Source organism: Urocitellus parryii, chromosome 2 (genome assembly GCF_045843805.1).
Source record: "Urocitellus parryii isolate mUroPar1 chromosome 2, mUroPar1.hap1, whole genome shotgun sequence".
Classification (NCBI taxonomy): domain Eukaryota; kingdom Metazoa; phylum Chordata; class Mammalia; order Rodentia; family Sciuridae; genus Urocitellus; species Urocitellus parryii.
The window spans coordinates 159,972,624-159,995,048 of record NC_135532.1 but is presented as its reverse complement, the minus strand read 5'-3'; the positions used below and the strand labels follow the sequence as shown (position 1 = coordinate 159,995,048).

Genomic DNA, 22,425 nt, shown 5'->3' with positions numbered 1-22,425 from the left:
ATAGAATACTAATACAAATTGATCTTTGTTCTATCCAAAGGTGGCACAATTTTGTTTTGCAATTCTAAGGGTAGTAGGTGAAAAAAACAATGGGTACAATCTTTTGTAGTTATGAGTAGAGACTAAGTATCTCTTATCTGAATGCTTAGGACCACAAAGTTTTCAGATTTTGAAGATTTCTGAATATTTGCACAGACTTTTTTATTTAAACATCCCTATTCCAAATATCTGAAATTGAAATGCATCAGCATTCAGAAAGTCTCAGATTGTGGAGTAAATCACATTTTGGATTTTTGGAACAGAATTTTAATTCAGCACTGAAGATTAAAGACAATATTTTTACATTGTTTAAAAAACAAATATCATCAGAAGGAGTGCCACATTCCTGTAAACCCGGCTTCTAGGGAAAAGAAAGCAAATGGATCCCAAGTCAAAGGGCATCCTGAGAAACTTAGTTATACAGTGTTAAAATAAAAGGGCTAGGGATGCAGCTCAATGTTAGAGCAATTATCTAGCAAGTATGAGTCCTTGGGCCCCAATCTCTACTCCTTTTAATTCTCTGAGAAATTTTTAAAAATGTCTTATAATGTTTACAAGTTTACTCAGAAAAGTCACCGTCAGAAAAATCTACATATAACACTATATATGTAAGGAATGGCATATGCTAAGCATCTTCTATGCTCTTGTACCTGATTCATCTGACTCAGTATTTCTTATCTGAAATACTGTTATCTACAAGGAAATACTTATATTAGAGAGATTAAATGACTCAATCAAAAAGATATCTAGAAGTACAGACACTTGGAAAGAACCCAGATTTACTTGTTTTTTTGTAAATACCTTAACAAATAGATATCTTAACTCATTACTACTTCCCATTTCAAAAAATAACTGAAAAAAAGCACTTCTCTCCATTTAAAACCATCTTTCTTAAAGGAAACAAAGTAATCAATATAATGTTTTCTTGTTTCTATAAAATCACACCAAAAACAAAAGTTAAGGGACAGACAAGATAGTTTTGACAAACATTGAGAAAACAGAAAATAGATGGAGGAAATAGTTATATGCTTTAAGCCAGTGTTTCTCAATGAAGAGTGATTCTGGGTTATCCTAATGGTGGAGTAGAAGGTGCTACTCGCTTTAGAGGATAGAAGCATGGGATGTGCTAAAAATACTATAATTCACAGGATTACCTATCACAAAAAAGAATTATCTAGCCCCAGATGAACACAGTGTCAAGGTTAGAAAGATCTGCCGAGTTTGACTCACTGTTTCTACAGAAGGTCAGCATAAGGCAAAGGGCTGAAAATAAGATTAGTTCAAAGCTACAAAAAAAATGAACAGATTCCTTCCAACTTGGTACCAATACCGGGCATTTACTTCTCAGGCTAAAATATGAAGGTAAATTCTATAAATAATTTATGAAGAAAACATAATTTATGAAGAAAAAATTCCCACTTGTCCATTGGTGAAACCTAAAGTTTCCCTAGGAAAATAATCTCTCTACATGGTCATTCAAAGTGGAACCTACAGAAGAAAAAGTTTCCACCATCCACTTTATTTTAATGTCTCACTCTGAAATTACTATAAAAAGGAAAGATCAAACCCCAAGAATCTGGGAGAATGAGACAATATGCAGAAGACAGAAAAAAAAAATCTCTGGGGAGGAAATAATACTCTAGTATCCCTGGAAAGAAACTAGAAGACACTGTATTTATAAAATATGAAAAGAATGCTATGAAACAACAGGGAATAAGAATGTGCTTATAAGAAATTATAAATATGTAAATTTTTTAAAAAATTAAGTCAACAGAAAAATTTTTGATTAAGAAAATATTGCTAGAAAAACAATAAATATACTTATTATACAATATAAATAGTAGTTCCAATAAAAGTGAACAGGGAACAAAAAGAATAAAGTGAAATGACAAAAGACAACTGTCCAAAGATATATGTCTAAAGACTGAAATAAGTTCCAAATACTGAGAAATAAAAATGAAAACTTGAAACTGTTTTACTAGAGAAAAAAGAATTAAGGAAATATAGATAATAAATTACATAAGTAAAAAAGAGATAACTATTAGTTACAATGAAAAAAAAGAGAGCTTTCAACAATAAAAACCAGGATGCTGGTATATTACTTAACCCTTGGTAAAAAAAAAATTTACCTGTTATAGGGAGGCAAATAAAAATTACAGAGTTAAACTAAAAAGTAACTTAAATTCATTCAGACAATGAATCAATGAAGAGTAAGAATGTGTATTTGCGGGTGAAGGGTTGTATATAAAATTAATTCATCTACCTAAGAAGTGAACAGTATTAAAAATTGGTAAATCAAGAAGCAGCCGCTTAAAACCTAAGAGGGCAACTACAAGAAAGGATGACTAAATTTGCTAACGCAACCTGTGAGCCACTGACAAGGTAGGAATGAGGCAGCAGAACATTTAGAAATCATTCCTTTAAATAAATTATTCAGCTATTATAATCATACATGTACTGATAAAAAAGTTTTAAGATTACTCTTCATATTTAATCAGGCATGGTGGCCATACCTATAATCACAACTCAGGAGGATCAAGTTTGAAGCCAGCCTGGACAATTTAAGGAGATGCTGTCTCAAAATAAAAAATAAAAAGCTCTGGGAATATAGAGTTCAATGATACAATGTTACTAGGTTCAATCCTCAGTATGGAAAAAAAGAATGTTCTTCAGTTTAAATAATTTCTCTTCTGAAGCATAATCTAACATTACCTGCTCCACACAGATTTGAATGGTGGTGGATTTGCATCAGCATTGCACTTGAGATTAACACCTCTTCTCCCTACAAACCAATTTCCATCATATCCGGTTACTGAAACTTCAGGGGCATCTATAAAATAAACACATGACAGAACAAGTCATCTTTGGTTATAGGTAAATGCAATATACAATGATAAAATATAAACACAACAGACTAAACATTATAAGAACAGCAATTATTTTTTTCTGTTCTCAACAAATATCAATCAATATGGAAGATAATACTCAAATTTTAGATGCCTAAGGAATGAATCAATGAATGGGTAATGAGTACCCAGACACTAGACAACTATAGGCACACACAGTTCTAATTATTAAGGATGCTGAATATAAGACTACTCATAAACCTATAATCACAAAAAGCAAAGTGTGAGTGTCCTATTATGAGAGATGTAGACAACACATGAAAAAAATCAAATACATTGTAGTACTTAATTAAATAATGAGACGTGGCATTTAAGTATCATGTAGAACCAAATCATCACATAAAATTATCATTTAAAACATATTTGATCCAAAAGGAAATATATCTGCTAAGAGATAGCAAGTCAATTTGAGGAAAAAAATTCTGTATGTTATAGTTAACTAATAGTCTATGGGCATGGAAAGCTATAACACAGACTTTGTGAGACTACATACTTACAAGTAAATTATCTAAATAGTACTAAAAATTAAACCTTATTCATTCAATGATCCCTAAGATCTCTTAGCATATGTGTGGCTATTAAAGAAGCAATTACTCATATCTACCAAAATAAATGTCTGCCTATAAATCATAAACTTCAATGCCTATCATTCATTCAAACATCATTTTGTTTAACTTCTAATGAGATAAAGACTCCATTTTAGGTATGTGGCATATATTTATTTAGATTCTTTATTCATAAAATTTATATTCTACTAATAATGAGGAGGATGACATTTAATAATATTTAGCTAAAACCTACTGTGAAAATCAAGAAAGAAAAAAGCAAGATGTTAAAAGAATAAGAACAAGGACCTAATTTAAATTGAGGCTATATTAGAGGTGAGAGAAGCCATAAAAGGATTCCTTAAAACATTTCTTATATATGATACAGAGACCATTCTGTGAGCAACATAGAAAACAAGTGAATAGGAAACAACAACAGATGAAAGGTTAAATTGACATCAGGTCAGTCTTTAAATCTTTTAGGAAAGCCTGGTCTACTGAAAAGCTGTTTACCAAAAAGCTGTAAAAAATTAAACTTTTACTAAGACACAACTAACCTTGATAATTAAAAAAAAAAATGCCTGCTTTTTATAAATACCAAGAATTAGCCAACACTTAAAACTGTGCTAAATTATGTTCTTGAAAGAGTACACATCTGTGAGTGGGTTTAATCTCTTTTTAAAAGGAAGAAAGAATAGGAATTAATGTATTCCTAAAAAAAAATACCCGCTAATTTTGAGGTATGAAATTGGACTGCAAGACTATCCCCTTAAACTTGTTCACGTTTTATTTTCCATTTTCAAAAAGGAAAAAGTCATGAGTATTCCAAGAACATTTAGAAGCAAGTCAATAATAAAAACCACTGTTGGGGCTGGGGTTGTGGTTCAGCGGTACAGCACTCAACTCGCACGTGAGAGACCCTGGGTTCGATACTCAGCACCACATAAAAATAAATAAGTGAAATAAAGGTACTATTTTCCAACTACAACTAAAAAATAAATATTAAAATAAATACATAAATGGGCTGGGGATGTGGCTCAAGCGGTGGCGCGCTCGCCTGGCATGCTTGCGGCCCGGGTTCGATCCTCAGCACCACATACCAACAAAGATGTTGTGTCCGCCGAGAACTAAAAAATAAATATTAAAAATTCTCTCTCTCTCTCTCTCCTCTCTCACTCTCTCTTTAAAAATAAATAAATAAATACATACATACATACATAAATACCATTATTATGAAGACTACATTAAAAAAAATAATTTTATATGTCTAGGATTATATTCAAGAAAATAAATTAATAATAATGATGTTAATAATAAAAACTGAAGAAAATGTCACATTATTAGACACAGGTAAATAAATATATATATATATGAGAAATGGTAATATTTACAGTTGAGATCTGAATTTTATAAGGAAAAAGAGTCTGTGAAAGGAAGGAAACCAAAGAACTGAGAAGAAAAGATGATATTTGTACTCAAGAATGTAATGGTAATAACATTCATATAAGTACAGCCTCTCAAGTTTAAGCCCATAAAAACTGAAAAAAAATACTCAATTAACTTTAAAAACCATTACAAGTTTAATGAATGTATAATTTTAAATTCCATGCATGACACTTCAAAAAACAAAATAATAACAAAAAATGAAGTAACTCCTTCAAAAACCTATCTAGATTTATAATTTGTGCATGAATGGAAATGACAGCAGAATCTAAATATTTTTACTAATGTTCTCACTATAACCTGCTTAATTTTCATTATCTTTGCTATAAATTATAAGCAACACTCAATCACCTTTTTTTTGCTCAAAATTTTAAAATGCAAATAAACAAATCACAATACACCCCAAACTTAGAAACTCTATAGAAAAGAAAAGAGTAGATACATATGAAAATATACATACCCAAGTACCCCTTAATAACAACAAAATTTAATCACAAGATAAGCCAGCTTAAAAACATATCTATAATTATTATTATCCCAGTGTTTTTAAAATATTGTTTTACTTACCTAAGAATCTTAGAACATTACCAATAAGATCAGATTAGAAATAATATTGAAAACCAATTTTCAAACTAGTTAAAAATGTACCTAGGGGAATAAGACTCTTGCTGAAAACAGCAAGCATGGATAAGTTCCATGAAAGTAAATAATCATTCAAACACAATGGAGCTGTCTGTCCCTAAGTATTGTACATTTTGAGATACAAATTTTCCAATTCCCTTATATTTAGTCTACTTTTAAGGTCATAAAAGTCCTTTTCACAAAATAATAAAAAATGCTCTGATTAGGAGCCAGGCACAGTGGCACACACCTGTCATCCCAGTGACTCGGCAGGGTGAGGCAGAAGGATTGCAAGCTCAAGACCAGCCACAGCAACTTAGCAAGGGCTCTCAGCAACTTAGCAAGATCCTGACTCAAAATAAAAAATGAAAAGGACTGGCAATATAACTTAGTGGAGATGTGCCCCTGAGTTCAATCCCAAATATGAATACAAAAAAGAAAAAGAAAAAATGTTCTGAGTGAATGAAAATTTTATGTAAATATAAATAAAAAAATAAAAAGAAAAAATGTCAGTCATGAAAAGCTATAGAATTATCTGAATACTACATACTCAGATTAAAAATAGCTTGACGAAACATGTCAAAAGAAGAAAAATAAAATACATGGATAGAGCTGGAGAATATCATGCTAAGCAAAATAAGCCAATCACCCAAAACTTAAGGACAAATGTTTTCTCCAGTATGTAGATGCTAATTCATAAAGGGCAGGGATGCTAAGGAAGATTAGACTAGTTTTTAGATTAGGTAAAGGGGAATAAAGAGGAAAGTGGGTATGAGGGTAGGAAGGATAGTAGAATGAATCAGACATTATTAACCTATGCACATATATAACTATAGGACCAATGGGATTCTACATCATGTATAACCAGAAGAATGAGAAATTATATTCCATTATAGGATGTATCAACATGTATTCTACTGTCATGTATAGTTAGAACAAATAAAAATAAGAATTTCCAATAATTTGTTGAGGGAAAATACAGATTTTTTTAAAAATACATGACTCAAGTTGAAAAGCAAATATTAGGTTTTACATACATTGTATATCTAACATGAAAGAGTATCGGATATCCTTTTCCAAGGCTGGATGTTTTACAACACAAGTAATCCGCCTTCCTCTAGCAAATCTCGTTGGAAACAGCTTGTACTGGCTGACAACTGTTGCTGTTTCATTTGGAAAGGTAGTTGTAATAGATTCCATTTCACCAAGATCACCTTCCCAGTCAATATGTGCAACTGGTTTTCCAGTGGCTGCAATACAAATGGCTGCTACTGTTTCATTTCCTCCATCGATTAAAGAATCTGGCCCCTTTATCAGGCTCACAGTGGGTTCAACTGTTCAAATGAAAAACAAAATAGTTAAATTTTAATTAAGAAAATACTTCTTCCTTCCAAGACATATCCAGACATATTTCACAAGCTTAGGAACAACTAATCTACATACATGGATTTTAGGTAATGCCAACATCAACTGAGTTTTCGAAACAAGAAGAAAAGATCTGTAGCTACGACAAACAGGAGACAAAGATTCTATATTACCATTAAAAGACAGCCCTCCCTGTCACAGGTGTACATTATTGTATGAGGACTGATGACTTCTCTCCAAATTAGCGCACACAAAAAATTTCTGGGAATTTATTCATAATTTCTTTTACAAGATAAAAGTAATTACTTTTGAAGGGAGATAAGAAGCAGTTTTAATATATAATACTTCATTATGTAGCAAAAGTTTTACTTTTTAAAATGAATTACTACTACTGAGACTATAGATAAAATGTTAAGCAAAAGTAAAATAAAATCCTTTAAGTATACTCAACAGACGCTTTTCTGGGCCCTGAGGGTGACTCATTAATTTCATTTAAAACACACTGGCTTTTAAGCATTCAATCTTTAACTTCTCATATTACCTAAATGAACTGATTACGGTTGCTAAATTTTTTCAACTACTTTTGTTTGTAAGACAGACTTTAAACACACTCTCAACACTTCTTTGTGTATGTTCCTGAGCTTTTCTGGGTGTAAGAGTTTCAAATTTAATATAGAGGGTGGTATTCACTCTTTTTAACTGGTTCTTTTTAGTTACATGACAGTACATACACAAGAATTGGGTCCTAAATTACCTAAATTAGAGTAAGATATAATCTGGTGTGTTTCAATGAAGTTTTTAATTCCAATACACTAAAATTTATCAGTTGTTATTTACTTTTGAAAATTAACTACTTAATGTTCTAAGAAATACCATACTTCTGTACTTTGAGGCCAACAATTATAGGACTTTGTTTTCTTGTTCTCTACAGAAAATTTATAAATTGACTTATTTCTCTAAATGTAATAAGTACTATGGTTTAAAAGTCTATGTCTGATAATTCCAACATCTTATTTCTTGGCAGCTGTTTCTGTTGTCTTATTTTGTGCAGGCAGATACTTTTGGAATTTTCTTGGAAATCTGGGAATTCAAGCAAACTATAGACCTCTGCTTGAATAATTACTGTAAAAATAATTTAAAGCCTAGAATTAAGGTATCTTTCCTTCAGAACAGATCCATGTTTTCTTATGACAAGCTCCTAAAAACATTAAGCAAGCCACAATTTTCTTAAGTTAATATACAGTTCTAGAGATCTACAAGGAAGGCTGGCTTACTTTTAGGTTATTACTATTCTGAGAATATAAGTGTTTAAGGTAAAAAGTGAAAATCAGATATACAATTAGGCACTCCATATTGAGCAGAATTACACTACACTCAGACATGTCTCTTTCAATTCTCAATGTTCTCAAAATCTTATCATCACAGATGTTTCTTCTAAACTGTTATACATTTTCAAGTGGAATGTAGTTTTCAGCACTAACTTCTACTTTCTCACCTTTTATTAAATTCTGCCCTAGCTATATTTCTTTGAAGTTTCTAAGGTTTTTTTTTCCTTCTCAGAAGGAAATAAATTAATAGAATTAATTAATAGAATCCTTAATGCCATAATTAATAGAATCCTTCTTTTCTCTTTGGGTAACTAAAAACAGTTATTTTAAAGTCAATTTTAAATTTTGTTATTTATTTTTTCTTAAGGGCATCCATCTCCTAGTTGTTTTTACTGGTTTTCTAAAGTTAGTTTTATCACATTAACTTCTCTGTGTAGTGACTCTTCCCTGTCCAACAGTTTGTTGTTGCTTCCTCTGACCATGTAAAAAATGCTACCAAGAGGGGGAACTTTCCACCTTTCTCCCATTCATTCATTCTCTCTCTGTCTATCCTACCTACCCACATCCTTCCTCTTTTCTCATCATTGAACTGTGGCCTCGAAACTGCCTACAGAGGAAGTTAGAGCAATAGTGGGGGTTCACCTTATTTTCATACACCTTTCACAGATCAGAATCCTGTATTGCTTATTACCCAATGATTAAAAACTGTTCATTATTTGCCTGATTTTCTTTTTCCAGAGTAAAGAAAATGAATTCAAACCCTGTTATGCCATCATATTCATCAATGAAAGTCAATTGCAAAACCAGTAATACTGAAAATAGGGCAGAATTACCCACAGCTATAATATCCTAAAAATGATCATTATCATATTTGTTTCCTTCTCTTTGTTTCTAATTCTAGTTTTTATATAGATGGATTCATTTTATATAATGTTGTGCCTCATTTCTTTTTCAAGTACTTCCCTTAACTGCAACTTTAGAAACTACATAAAATTCCATCAAGAGGAAGTAACCAAATAATATCAAAATCATTCTACTGTGGGGCACTTGTTAGATGTTCCTAAAGCTTTTTGTTATATCACATTCCTTTAATTTGGTTTCTGCTGCAACCACTCTACCGAAACTCTGTTACCAAAGACCACCTAATCTATAGACTTATCCATGCCTATTTCTTTTGAGTAACCTTTTGGAATGTGATAGATCTGAACAGTCCTTCCCAATCAGTTCAAAAGAATTAAGTTCTAATGCCTTAAACTATGTATTACAAGTAATGGGTTAACTTCTAGGTTATGCATTTAGTATGATACTAGCTATATTCCACATGTAGAAAAACTGAAGAGAGAAATCTTTTCCTGTAGGGCTTAATTCTCATTGCAGAAAAAGGCTGCTAAAGTAATGCTTAAAAACTTTTCTTCTCCTATTATGAATAATAGTACTCTGCCTTGTCTCATAGCTTTCCCTGAACACTTCATCCATTAATTCTTCCAACCTCTTGCTCTAATAATCAGTCACAGGCCTGTTCTGTATCCATCTTAGAACTTCAATAAGTAATACTGCCCATATGATCCCAAACTTTATCCAATTTTACTACAAGTCTGGCTCCTCCGTTTCTAACTACCCAACAGGTATTTTCATTTATATATCCTTAAACTTAATAAACCTAATGCTGAACTATTATCCAAGCTTCTTAACACCTATCTGAAATTCAGATGAGCCCATTCAAATAATAGCAATAATTTGTTTTGTTCCATCAGCAAGTTTCAAAACCTGTTACTGTTCAAACTTCCCTTGTTTCTTATATTTACAAAGAGTTATAAAATCCTGCTAATTATTCCTTAATAATATTGCCCTTCTTCACTCAAATGGCAGAAATTAGAAAATTAATTTCAAGACTTCACAGCCTCATGGCCAAAACAGTATGATTTTAGGATCTCATAATTTTAATCTATTCTAGACTAATCTTCCTAAATCAGAACTTTCACTACATGAAATCTACTTTAAATTAGTCATCAAGTTAGTTCTCTAAGTCAGGTGAGAACATAGTAGTAGTGGACACAAATCATTAGAGGGTCTTGCTAAAACATAAATTATTGTTCAGTAACTCTGAGAGAGGTCCGAAATTCTGTACTCCTAATAAGCTTCCAAGTGCTGCTGGTTCATGGACCCAGGAAGGATCTGAGAGTAAAAGAGGCAGGAAAGAAGACGCACACCATTATATATATATATATATATAATATATATATATATAATATAATATATATTATATAAATATATTATATATTATATATATAATATATATATATGTATATACACACATACATATTAAGGTCATATTTCTAGTAATATGTCAGTCTAGCATTCAAATTACTTTAATTTGCTCTTATTTTACCTTTCAAGACTAAAAAATTTTTGTTTTCTATATAAATACTTTGTGAAGAATCAACACATTACTTTTTCAGTGTTCCACTAATGCAGAGTTTTCAAAGGGGATGATGGAAGCGCTACTGGCATTTAGTAAGTTAGGGGTCATGGATGCTTCTAAATAGGCTACATTGGATAGGACAGCTCACCAAAATGAAGAATTCTGACCCCAAAAATCACCAGTAGGAAGTAAGAAAAATTTTGCCTTAATGTATAGTTTTCTGCCTCTCTGCCTTGGCTCACCTGCTCTCAATTTTAGAATAATATTTTCCTATTCTTTAATTTTTACCTATCCACAAAAACTGTCCATCATTTAAAGACTAACACAACTACCGAGTCCATAAAGCATTTCTTAACTACCATGTTCACCAAATTCATTCTTATACCTTACTTATATAACATTGACTATATGACTGTTATATGTCAGGAATTCTTATTCGCTTTAGGGAAAACAATCAGTAACCAAATTCCTAGCAGCTGAGCAGTCTGTTTTTAATTTTATTTTATTTTAAGGTTTTTTTTTTTTTTAGTTATTGATGGATTTTTATTTTATTTATATGTGGTGCTGAGAATCAAACCCAATGCCTCACACATGCTAGGCAAGTGCTCTAAGCCTGAGCTACAGCCCCAGCCCCAGCCCCAGCTGAGCAGTTTTTGGAGGAAAGACCTAAGCAGTGTATTTCTGTGTGAGCAATAAACTATTGCTCCTTGATCCTTATTGCATCATTCCAAAAATAATCTGCAGTGTTTCAAAATTGTTTAACATCCTTCTGCAGGTGGTTATCTTAATGCTAATAAGGTTATTCAAAATTTCACCATAAATTTTAACAGTTATCAGATAGAAAAATGGAGGAATATCATTTATTATGAGCAATATCACAAGATTCAAATAGCTATCCAAATCCACAAAGGCCAATTTGATGTGAATAAAATTTGATGTGAAAAAAAAATTGATGTGGAAAAAGTGTCAGAAGGCTCCAAGAAGTCAAAATCAATCACTGAAAATAAATAAAGAAAAAACTAAATAAAGATGGTAATTATTTATTTCGAGGTTAAAAATATAAGAGGTAGTAATGGAAACAAATGTCACAGAAATAGCTTCTAGTACAATTAAAACATTATCTTTCATGAAAAAAGTAGAAAGCTAAAACAATGACGAATTATATAGACAGATGGATAGATACTAATAATAATTTAAAAGAAAAATTCTAGAATCAGTTTTAAGACAAAATTTGAAAAATCACATTTGAATTATTGTATTTTAAATCCAAATTTGAAGAAAATTTAAAACATCTTAAAATTTGAAAATAAGATTCAAACAGTGAATATCAATCAAGCTAAATATAAATCAAGCTAAATATAATCAAGCTAATATATAACCCTCACTACTATCACCAAAATACACAACTCAAGTACACCTACCTAACACAGTTACAGTTGTAGAGGACTGGGCATTTCCAAGTGGGAACGTAACAGCTTTGCATATGTATTTTCCAGAATCAGAGAATCCGATGTTATGTAGAGTAATTGTTGCATCATTAAGTGAATAGTTTTTAAACAGGACTCTTCCCTGATATTCTCCTTGAACAGAGAATCCATATTGAGGATGATGAACTGCAATAGTCTGTGAACTTTTGCCATGTATCTTCTCCCATGAAATTTGTGTTATGGTTTCATTTACTTCAATTAAACATTTCAATGAAACATTCTTTCCCCATACTGCTGTGACATGTGGCTCCACAATAATTGGTCCAGCTAAGGCACCTATGAGGGGAAAACACATAATGGAGCTGTTAAAATGGAGAAATTACACAAAACATACGGTGTCTCTCCCCACTTTTCCCCCTTTTCTCAGATTCATATTCCTTCTCTTTCCACCCCCACCATTACCCCCATTCTTAGGACTGAACATCAAAAAGGACTGAATAAGATATTCTCTGGCCTGGATGTAAGATTCAAAGAGTGAATATCAATCAAGCTAAATACTCGACAATATATACTACTGTAGAAAAAAAAGCACTAGAATAAGACAAACCTTGGAAGCAGAGACTTCCCCAGTCAACCAGTCTTATGTGAGATTCCAGACCTGGCTGACACTTTACATCCCCATGAGACTCTAAAACTGAAGATCCATCTAATGTATCTTCTCCCATGCCTAGATTCCTAACCCACAGACATTGAAAGATAATGAGTAGATATTGTTTTAAAGTTACTAAGTTTTAGGGTAATTTTTTTATACAGCAATAAATAACTTATTCATATAAGAGCTTTCAAACCAAATATAACAAACTATTTTCTTTTAGAGGATTCCTATATTAAAAATTAACATAAAAAAGATCTTTCAAGACAGACCAATTTTTCACAAACACTAATGAAGAAATGCTTATATAAATGTGAAATCTATTTTTTTTCCTTTTCAGGATGAAAAAAAATTCCATAAGCAAAACTTAAAATGAAATGACATCAACCTTTTTCCATATAATATTTATTTCCTTCCTAAAAGCAATGGAGCCAAACTTAAAAAAAAATTGTTTTGAGGGAAGACTAACATTCATGAATACTATAGTCAATCAAGATATTAGTTCATTAACAAGTACATTAGAACACAAATAGTAGGTCCTTGAAGAGTTTACCACTCACATGTGTCGCCTAGCAAAAGAAAAAGTACAAAAATTAAAAAGTATCCCAACAGCTTGGGAGGCTGAGGCAGGAGGACTGCAAGTTCAAAGCCAGCCTCAGCAAAAGCAAGACACTAGGCAGCTCAGTGAGACCCTGTCTCTAAATAAAATACAAAATAGGGCTGAGGATGTGGCTCAGTGGCTGAATGCCCCTGAGTTCAATCCCCAGTTACTCCCCCCAAAATTAAGAGGCAAACCAAAATATATATTCAAAAAATGAAAACTATGAACAATGAATACCTTTAAAACTTAATTTTGTCTAATTAGAATTTTAAAATATATACATATATGTAATGTAAAAGATATCACAAGATAATAAAAAAATGTATTTAAACATGTTCAAACAGTTCTAAACAACTAAAATATTTCATATTATTATTTTCATGTACACATTTTGGAAGGGAAAAATGTAAATTAGAGAACAAACTTTACTATTTAAGTGATATTATAGAAAGCAAGTGACAGTTTTCACTAACTATAGTTAACAGCTATGGAAGAAAGAATTTTGGTTTTTTAAACCACTGCTCCAAAATATTTGAGGTCCTCATGATTTGACTATCGTTCTTTATCAACTTTCAAGTATATACAATTAATCATTAATCCAAGACACACAAAATGTGGTAGTATATCAGGAATTACATCAATTTATCATGAGCCTGGTATTAAACCAGAAAATATGCAAACTCATGAAAAAGTAAGTTGTGCAAATATTAATAAAAGCATTTAATAAAATATAATATTCACTATCTGGTTTTATAAAACATCTGAGAAAAGGATTGTTAATAACATAGCAGACTTCTCAAACAGTGGCCATCATCACAGTGAAAGTATAAAAAGAGGCAAGGCCATTAAAAAGAAAGATCATGACAGCATGGTCCATTATCACTGCTATTGTTCAAATGAAAACAAATCCAAAGCAGTGCATCAAAAAAAAAAAAAAAAAGAAAAGAAAAGAAACAAGAAAGGATAAGAAAAAAAAAAAAAAACCAGAAAGCATTACTATCTGAAAAATCTAAAACCAAGGTCCAGTGATAGGCTATAAAAACCAGTAATCTGGCTGTTTATAAAACCTATACAAAATACATATGAATCATATAACCAAAATAGTAATAATACTTTTATAATTTTTTGCAAAAGGCTTAATTAGTAAGCCATAAGTATATTATCTTATTACAAGCTATTGGTCTGTTTAGGTTTTCCACATTCTCTTGATTCATTTTTGGCGCATCTATTTTGTCTAGAAATACATTCACACTTCTTCTAGGTCTTCCAATTTATTGGAATATAAATTTCAAAACTAGTCCCTGATATGATCCCCTGAATTTCTGAGGTGTCTGTGGAGATTTCTACTTTTTCATTTCTAATTTTATTATATGGGTTTTCTCTCTTTTTCTTTTTCTTTAAAAGAAAAAAAAATTTTTTGATTTTTCAGAAAATAATACCAAAAAACAAGCTGAATATTTGGATGTACCAAAAGCAAAATTAAAAGTAAAAAATAACATTTAAAAATCATGTTTTAAGCTTTGAGAAACATTTTAACACACCAATTTTAATTCTTTTTCAATAAAGCAAAACAAATTTACTAAACCACAACAACTGGAGTGCTATTTTTTAACGATTATAATTTTTTACAATTATAAAATGTAATTTAAGTATTTGATTCCTCCCTTCTCTCTTTTTCTTTTGGTTAGTTTAGCTAAGGACTTATCAATCAAAGTATACAACTCTTGTTTCATTGATCCTTTGTATTTTTTTTATTATTCTCAGGTTCATTGATTTTGGCTCTGATCTTAATTATTTCCTTACTTCTACAGGTTTTAGAATTAGTTTGTTCTTTTTCAAGTGTCTTGAAATGCACATTAGGTTGTTTATTTGGGATCTTTCTGATTTCCTTCTGTAGGAACACAGAGCTATAAACTTTCCACTTAGAATTGCCTTCATAGTGTTCCAGAAGTTCTAGTATATTGTGTCACTATTTTCATTTGAGTTTAAGAATTTTGTCATTTTGCCTTTGATTTCTTCTATCACCCATTCATCATTCAAAAAAAAAACTACTGTTCAATCTCCATGTGTTTATATAGTTTCTATAAGGTTTTGACCTGTTGATTTCCAATTTCACTCCATTATGATCTGATGACAAGGATTATATAATTTTTTTTCTATTTGCTAAAAGTTGCTTTGTGGCCTAAAACATGCTCTGTTTTGGAGAAGGTTCCATGAGCTGCTGAGAAGAAAGTATACTTAGCCATTGTTGGATGAAATATTCTACAAGTGTCTGTTGGGTCCATTTGATTAACAATATTTTTCATGTCCAAAAAGTCTTCTGAATTTATGTCTAGATGACCTATCTAATGGTGAAAAAGGTGTGCTAAAATCACCTAATATTATTATACTGGGGTCTGACACTTCAATTTGAGTAGTGCCTCTTTTACATAGTTAGAGGAACCCACGTTTGGGGCATAAATATTTATTGTTGTTGTTTCTTCTTGCTGAACTTATCAAATACCTTCTTTGTCTCTTCTGACTGAATTTGGTGTGAAATCTGCTTTGTCATGAACAAGAGTAGGTATACTCCTGTTTGTTTTCAGGCTCCATTTGCATGGTATATCAATTTCCATCCTTTCCTTTTCAAGCTGTGTCTGTCTGTGCCTGTATGGTGTGTCTACCACATTCAAAAGCAAACCCACCAAGAAAAAGGCTCATGAGTTGACCAAAAAAGTAATCCTCTGATAAAAATGTAAGAATCTTTCAAAACTTACTAATTGATATTTTCATTAAAAAGCATTTGGTTTTAAAATAATTGAAGTCAGCATATGACACATGCATACCCATGTTTATATGTGCAATTCACAATGGCTAAGTTATGAAACCAGCCACCATGTCTGTCAACAGATCAAAAATGTGATAAATATATAGAGTTTTACTCAGACAGAAAGAATTATGTCATTTGCATGAAAATGGATGAAACTTGACTGCATTAAGTTAAACAAAATAAAGCTAGACTCAGAAATTCAAGTCATGTTTTCTCTCATGTGGAATTCAAAAAGAAAAAAAAAAAAGGAGAAGCAGGGGAGTCTCATGAAACTAGGAGACCATGAAAGTATGGAGGAAGGCAGGGGTGCAAAGGAAAGGAAGGTACTGGGTGACAAAACTCGCCAAATTATGTTACGTGCATGTATGAATATGTCACAACGAATCTTATGTGTAGACATAATTCACTCATAAAAATGTATTTAGTTTTACTAGTAAAAAAAATACTAATGTTAACTATCAAAAGTTTGTTTTAATTTATAGGAGATAATAACTGATTTTTCTACAAAAATATTCTGAGCAATTTTTGCAAGTTTTGGTGTATGTTTCTTTGTTTCAACCCATAAGCCTCTGAGCAAGATTTTGTACTACTTTTCGAGAATTGATAGTTTGGTTCTCCCTTACATTCTGTGAATTTCTAATGATATTACTTTTGCATTTTAGTCAGTTAGAGCTCTGTTGCTTGCAAATAAAAAAGTCTAATATATTTCTATTCCAGGCCCAAACTAAAAAGCTAAAGACAACTTGTAAATAAGATTTTCTCCATGAAATCTTAAAATTGGAGGAAAAGATCTTTTGTTATAATTCTTAAACCAAACTCCTTCAGGGTACAGTGGTGCATGCCTCTAATCCCAGCTGCACAGGAGGCTGAGACAGGAGGACTACAAGTTCAAAGCCAGCTGCAGTAACTCAGTGAGATGCTGTCTCAAAATAAAATAAAAAAGGGGCTCTGTACGTGGCTCAGTGGTTAAGTACCCCTGGATTCAATCTCCAGTACCTGACCACCAAAAAAACTCGCTATCAGAATGCCTTATTTTTGAGGGACTCCCAAAATCTTTAGCCTATTTCATTCCTCTGCTTTCAATCTGAAATTAAGTTTAACTAAAGAGCAAAGTGTCTTAGAGACACATTTGTTACAAAAGACCTGAAGTTCACCATTAGTTGTGATGTAAATCTGGAATCCAAAGAGATTAAGGAAGTGCAAAGAAATGGATCATTCTCTATCTGCCAAGAATTCTAACCATGTCATAAGGTGTTCCAGGCTACTTTCATGCTAGGATTCAAGGGAAACCATATCAAAATATGCCATTTATGTAATAAATAAAAGCAATAAACTATTTATAAAACAACATCTAAGTATCCTCAACAACTTCGGCATACTTCAACATATTTTATACTTCAACATATTTTACTTGATTTACAAGTTTAAGTTTAGTTTAATTAATTATCTAATGATATAAAACTAACTTATTATTCTTTTGAAGAATGGGAGTGTTTCTTCCCCTACCTGTAATTCCATGAAAACATTTTGATAAAAACATAACTTCTGAAGTCTTCATGTATATTTGAATGGTCATTCAGTATTTAGAGGGTGTCCAAAGAATACAAAGTATCTGGAAACATCAATCTAAGAAATAACTTGTGACAGAAAATATAAAATCTTATATTCTGTAACTACTACGGATTATTTTTAAATAATAAAAACTTCAAATTTATATTGGAGATTGTGCTAAAGTGCTCGAAATGAAAGTATGAATAAAGTGGCAGCAGTTCCCTTTCCAGTCCCATTTCCACAGCTATGAACCAGAAATGGTAGGCCATCAGCACTTTAGGCACACAGAGCTGTGGCTCTGAAAAGCAGCTGCAGGAAAGCAAGGCAGGTGATTGGTTCTAGATACTGCAGATACTTACAAGGAAAGATTTCAAATGGGTTGTACAATAACAAGTATGAGTTACTAGGAAAATTAGTAGGAAAGATAAGTGCACAGTACAACAGAATACAGACTTCAGAGATCTCCAGGGGTGAGTGTATTTTCAGGGAGTGGGGGTAAGGGGAATGTAAGTAGCTGAATTTGGAAACTCTCTCCCTGCTCTGATGTTAGCACCAGAATGTCTCTCTCCCTTTTGCTGTGATAAGGAAGGCTTCAGGGACTAGGAAAGAGCTGAACCTGTGAAATCTTATTTTCTTGAATCCTGAATCTTTGCTCAGTATAAAGGGAATAAAAGTATACTCCCCCATTTAGGGTAATTTGAGTCTTTGGGCTGCATTTCTCCTTCAGATAATAGGTTTTTTACTAAAAATGTAGCATATCCTATCGATTTACAACAGGACAGGGCCAAAGGTAAGCTGCCTTTAAAAAAAAAAAAAAGCTGAGGGTCAATGCAATGGGCCCAGTTTACAGAATTATTCTCTCAACCTCAATTCCCATAGCTATGTCTGTCTGTTACCTATCATTAAGATCTACAAAATATGTATATGTAGATATTCTACAAATTAAACATATATTTTTATCTGTGTCCAACTACGTATAGTAAATACAACTTTGAGCTATGGACACTTTCAGATTCCTTTAGAATAATTTTCTGAAGCAACTATTAAAAAAAAGCACACATTTTCAATAAACTAGTTATAAAACAACATCTAAGTATCTTCAACAACTTCCACATGCTTCAACATATTTTAGATTAATCAAACTTCTCACTGGAACACTGCATAATTAGCTTGAATTATTTTGAACTTATAAATTGTTTAAGTCATGTCAACTTCAAAAATTTAAAAAGGCTTTCCAACAAAATCCCCAAGCAATACTCAAAACAGAAATAAGCATAAAGGAATAGTCAAGAGAATTAAATAACTTATTACAAAAACTATAAACTGCCTACTCACATCTCTTCTCATGTCCTAACTACAAAACATAATTCTGGGATTATAGAATGTTCTATTCTATATTCTAAGGAGAAACCTGGTCATAATAGCTAAATTTGGTTGAGAAAACCAACCATTCATTCAGTATGTGTGAGGCACTTAACTTCATGCCAGGTCCTATTACAGGTGCTAAGAATAGCATGGTATAGATGTTTCTGCCATTGAGAAGTTTACATTGAACACTGGAAACAATAAGGAAGAAAGTAAAAATATATAACTCTGGAGAAAAATAAAACAAGTTAAGAGGATGTTTTGGTTTGGATTGTATGGTGGCCCCCGAAACTCACATGTGAAACAATGCTAAGAATGCTCAGATGTAAATGATTGGATTATGGAATTTGTGACCTAAATAGACCATACTAGTTTGAATGGACTGGCTAGGTGTAACTGTAGGCAGATGGGGTGAGGCTGAAAGGTGGATCACTGGGGCCTTGCCCTGGAAGGGTGCATCTTCTCTGGGATCCCTCTCCAACTCCCCATTCTCCCCACCACCTCCCCGTTTCCTTGCTGTCAAGAGTGGAACAGCTTCCCTCTCCCACACCCTTCTTCCAGGATGTCCTCCCTTACCTTGGGTCCAGAGCAATAGATCTGTCAACAGACTGATAAGGACCTTGAGTCCAAATAAGCTTTTTCTCCTCTGTTGTTCTTGGATACATTTATCACAACAATGAAAAAGCTAACTAAAACAGAGGGATTACTTTCAGATAGACATAGAATAGTTTTTCAATACAAGGGTGATATAAAAGAAGGCATTTTAAGATGAAAACGGAGCAAAGAGTTAAAAAAAAAAAAAGTGAGGGAGAAGAAAGGTCCTTTTAGTGACCCTAGAGTGAATAAATGAGAGGTTCAATGGTAGGATATGAGGGCACAGAGATAGCAAGGATCATGCAGGTCGTTTTAAGAACTGGGTTTAATCCTGAATAAGATGAAAAACTACTAGAAAATTTTTGCAGAAATATGACATTCTAACCTATCTTTTAAAATGACCTTGCAGCTCTGTTGGGAAAATAGCAGGAAAGCCAAGACTAAACCACAGATACCAGTTAAGAATCTGTTATGTTAACAGAGGAGAAGATGGAGTTTGAAATAGGGCAATCAAGACGATAATCTTAAGAAGTCAGATTCGGGACAATTATATTTTGAAAACGATATGGAACAAACAGATATGAGTGGTTAGGAAAATGGGAGATTAAAGGAATTAAAGGAAATTTATAAACTGACCCACTGTGCAGACCCCACATGCTTTCTTTAAAAAGAAATTTTCCTGCAGCTCTGCCTAGCTCAAATCCAAAGGATGTGTTACATTCCTCAGCAAACTACATGTCATCTGCAGGAGAAATGCAGGCCCAAATGCCAATAAAAAGAACACAAGTTGCTCTGAAATGGGGCGACTTTGGTGACTCTTACACAGATCAGATCCCATAACTTAGGTAAATACGGATAACCTCCCTAACCATAAAATCTGTAAGAACAGGTACCAATTAAACCAGTCAGCATGGGCCAAAGTGACATTAGGGACTTAAAAGTCTGACGTCATCCTTCAATCAATCGAAAATCAAGAGAGAGACTTAGGCAGGACTCTCTGGAAACTTACTGGGAGTGTGGAGAGCAGACCATCTTCCTCCTCTGTGAAAGGACACATTCTGTCCATTCAGAGTGTCCTCTTTTCCCTTCTATTATCCCTTCTAATAAACTTGTGCCTGTAACTCCAATCTGAAATATTTCTGGCATGATTTCAGGAATTGGGGTAAAGAGGGGACTTGTGTTACCTCATGGCAGGCCTTTGAATTGTAACAAAAGCTCAGCAAACAAGATTTTTTTTAATTTTTTTTTTTTTTTTTTTTTTTGGTCTGAGCAATTGGAATGAGAACTAGCAAGTGGAATAGTTTAAGTGTTGCGATGAAGAGGAACTCAGAATATACTGAATAAGGAGAGGGATATGTGAAAGCATGACATTTTGGAGAAAGTGATGGATTTGAGATATAAACTTAGAGTAATCAACAGACAAAATTTTATGAAGTCATGAGACAAGATGAACTCATCTGTAGAGTATTAATAGCAAAGAGAAATGAGGTATTAAGAAAAGCATCTGAGATGCACTAAAACATTTAAAGATTGGGAAGTAGAAAAAAAAAATCAAAAAAGATGGGAAAAGATTGGCCAGGGAAGAAGGAAGAGAACCAAGAAGGTATTATCCTGCATAGTAAGTGAATAAAGAACCTAAATAGAGGGAGTGATAAATTATTACAAATGCTGTTAACAGGTCAAAAAGGAGGACCGATAAGTAACCACTGATTTTAGACACTGTTTGTTGGTAGAATGGTGAAGACAAAAGCTTGATTGGAAAAGATTTAAAATAGACTAAGGACTTTTGCTTTCAGACCAAAAAAAAAGTAACAAGATTCATCCTCCTGTCTGAAACAACTATTTAAGACAATGGTCAACAGGCAACAAAGTACACCCTTCTCTATCCACAGGTCCTACATTTGTAGACAGAAAATATATACAAGGGGGAAAAAATTCCAGGTTACAAAAAGTAAAATTTGACTATCATGCACCAAGCACTACACTGAAACCATGTGAAGTGATGTGTAGGTATAACCTGAAGTAGCTCCTACCACTTCATTGATGCCTCAGTCTCTCCCTTGAACCGATTAGTCATTGTTGGCCTTGCTTCTCAATTGTGTACTATATAGTTAGTCTTATAATGGTTCCATGTGTACTAAACATGTACAGATTATTTTTCTTGTCATCATTCCCCAAACAATACAACTATTTACACAATATAAGGTATGATGATAATCTAAAAATGAATTAATGTATACAAAAAGTCATGAGTAGATTATATGCAAATACACTACCATTTTTTATATGAGCCCTCAGCATCTAAGGATTCTGGTATCCATGAGAAGGTGAAAGAGTAGTTATGGAACCAATCCCCTGAGGATATCAAGAGACCCTACTGATTCCGGAGAAACAATTAAACCAAGTGAGCCCTGGGACTGGCCTTAGCTTACTACATCAAGAGAATTTCAAAACCACAGCATAGAAACAAAGAAACTAAATAGAGGCAGGCACTCCTCCTGAGCATTATGGTTTAGACTTGAGATGTTCTCCAAAAGCTCCTGTTAATTAGGGAACATTCAGAAATGAAATGATTTTATTACGAAAGAGTGGTAACTTCATCAGTCCATCCCAAATGAATGGACTGACAAGGTGGTAACTATAGGCAGGTGGGGTATGACTGGAGGTGCACCAGTAGGGGCTTGCCCAGAAGGATGCAACTTCTGTGTGGCTTCTTCCCACTTTGTCTCTCTGATTCCTGATCCTACCATGAGCTAA

General features: G+C 32.7%; 1 protein-coding gene across 2 annotated transcripts in view; it reads right to left on the bottom strand.

The window, feature by feature from the left end:
* The window catches only part of Nectin3 (nectin cell adhesion molecule 3), a 138,553-nt gene that overhangs the window by 82,723 nt on the left and 33,405 nt on the right, over positions 1-22,425 (bottom strand). For both annotated transcript variants that reach the window (XM_077795338.1, XM_026396102.2), the window contains exons 2-4: positions 12,091-12,432; positions 6,592-6,888; positions 2,752-2,869 (exon numbers count right to left, since the gene is read on the bottom strand). In XM_077795338.1, the coding sequence (XP_077651464.1) occupies positions 2,752-2,869; positions 6,592-6,888; positions 12,091-12,432 (757 nt within the window). The remainder of the gene's footprint in view (positions 1-2,751; positions 2,870-6,591; positions 6,889-12,090; positions 12,433-22,425) is intronic.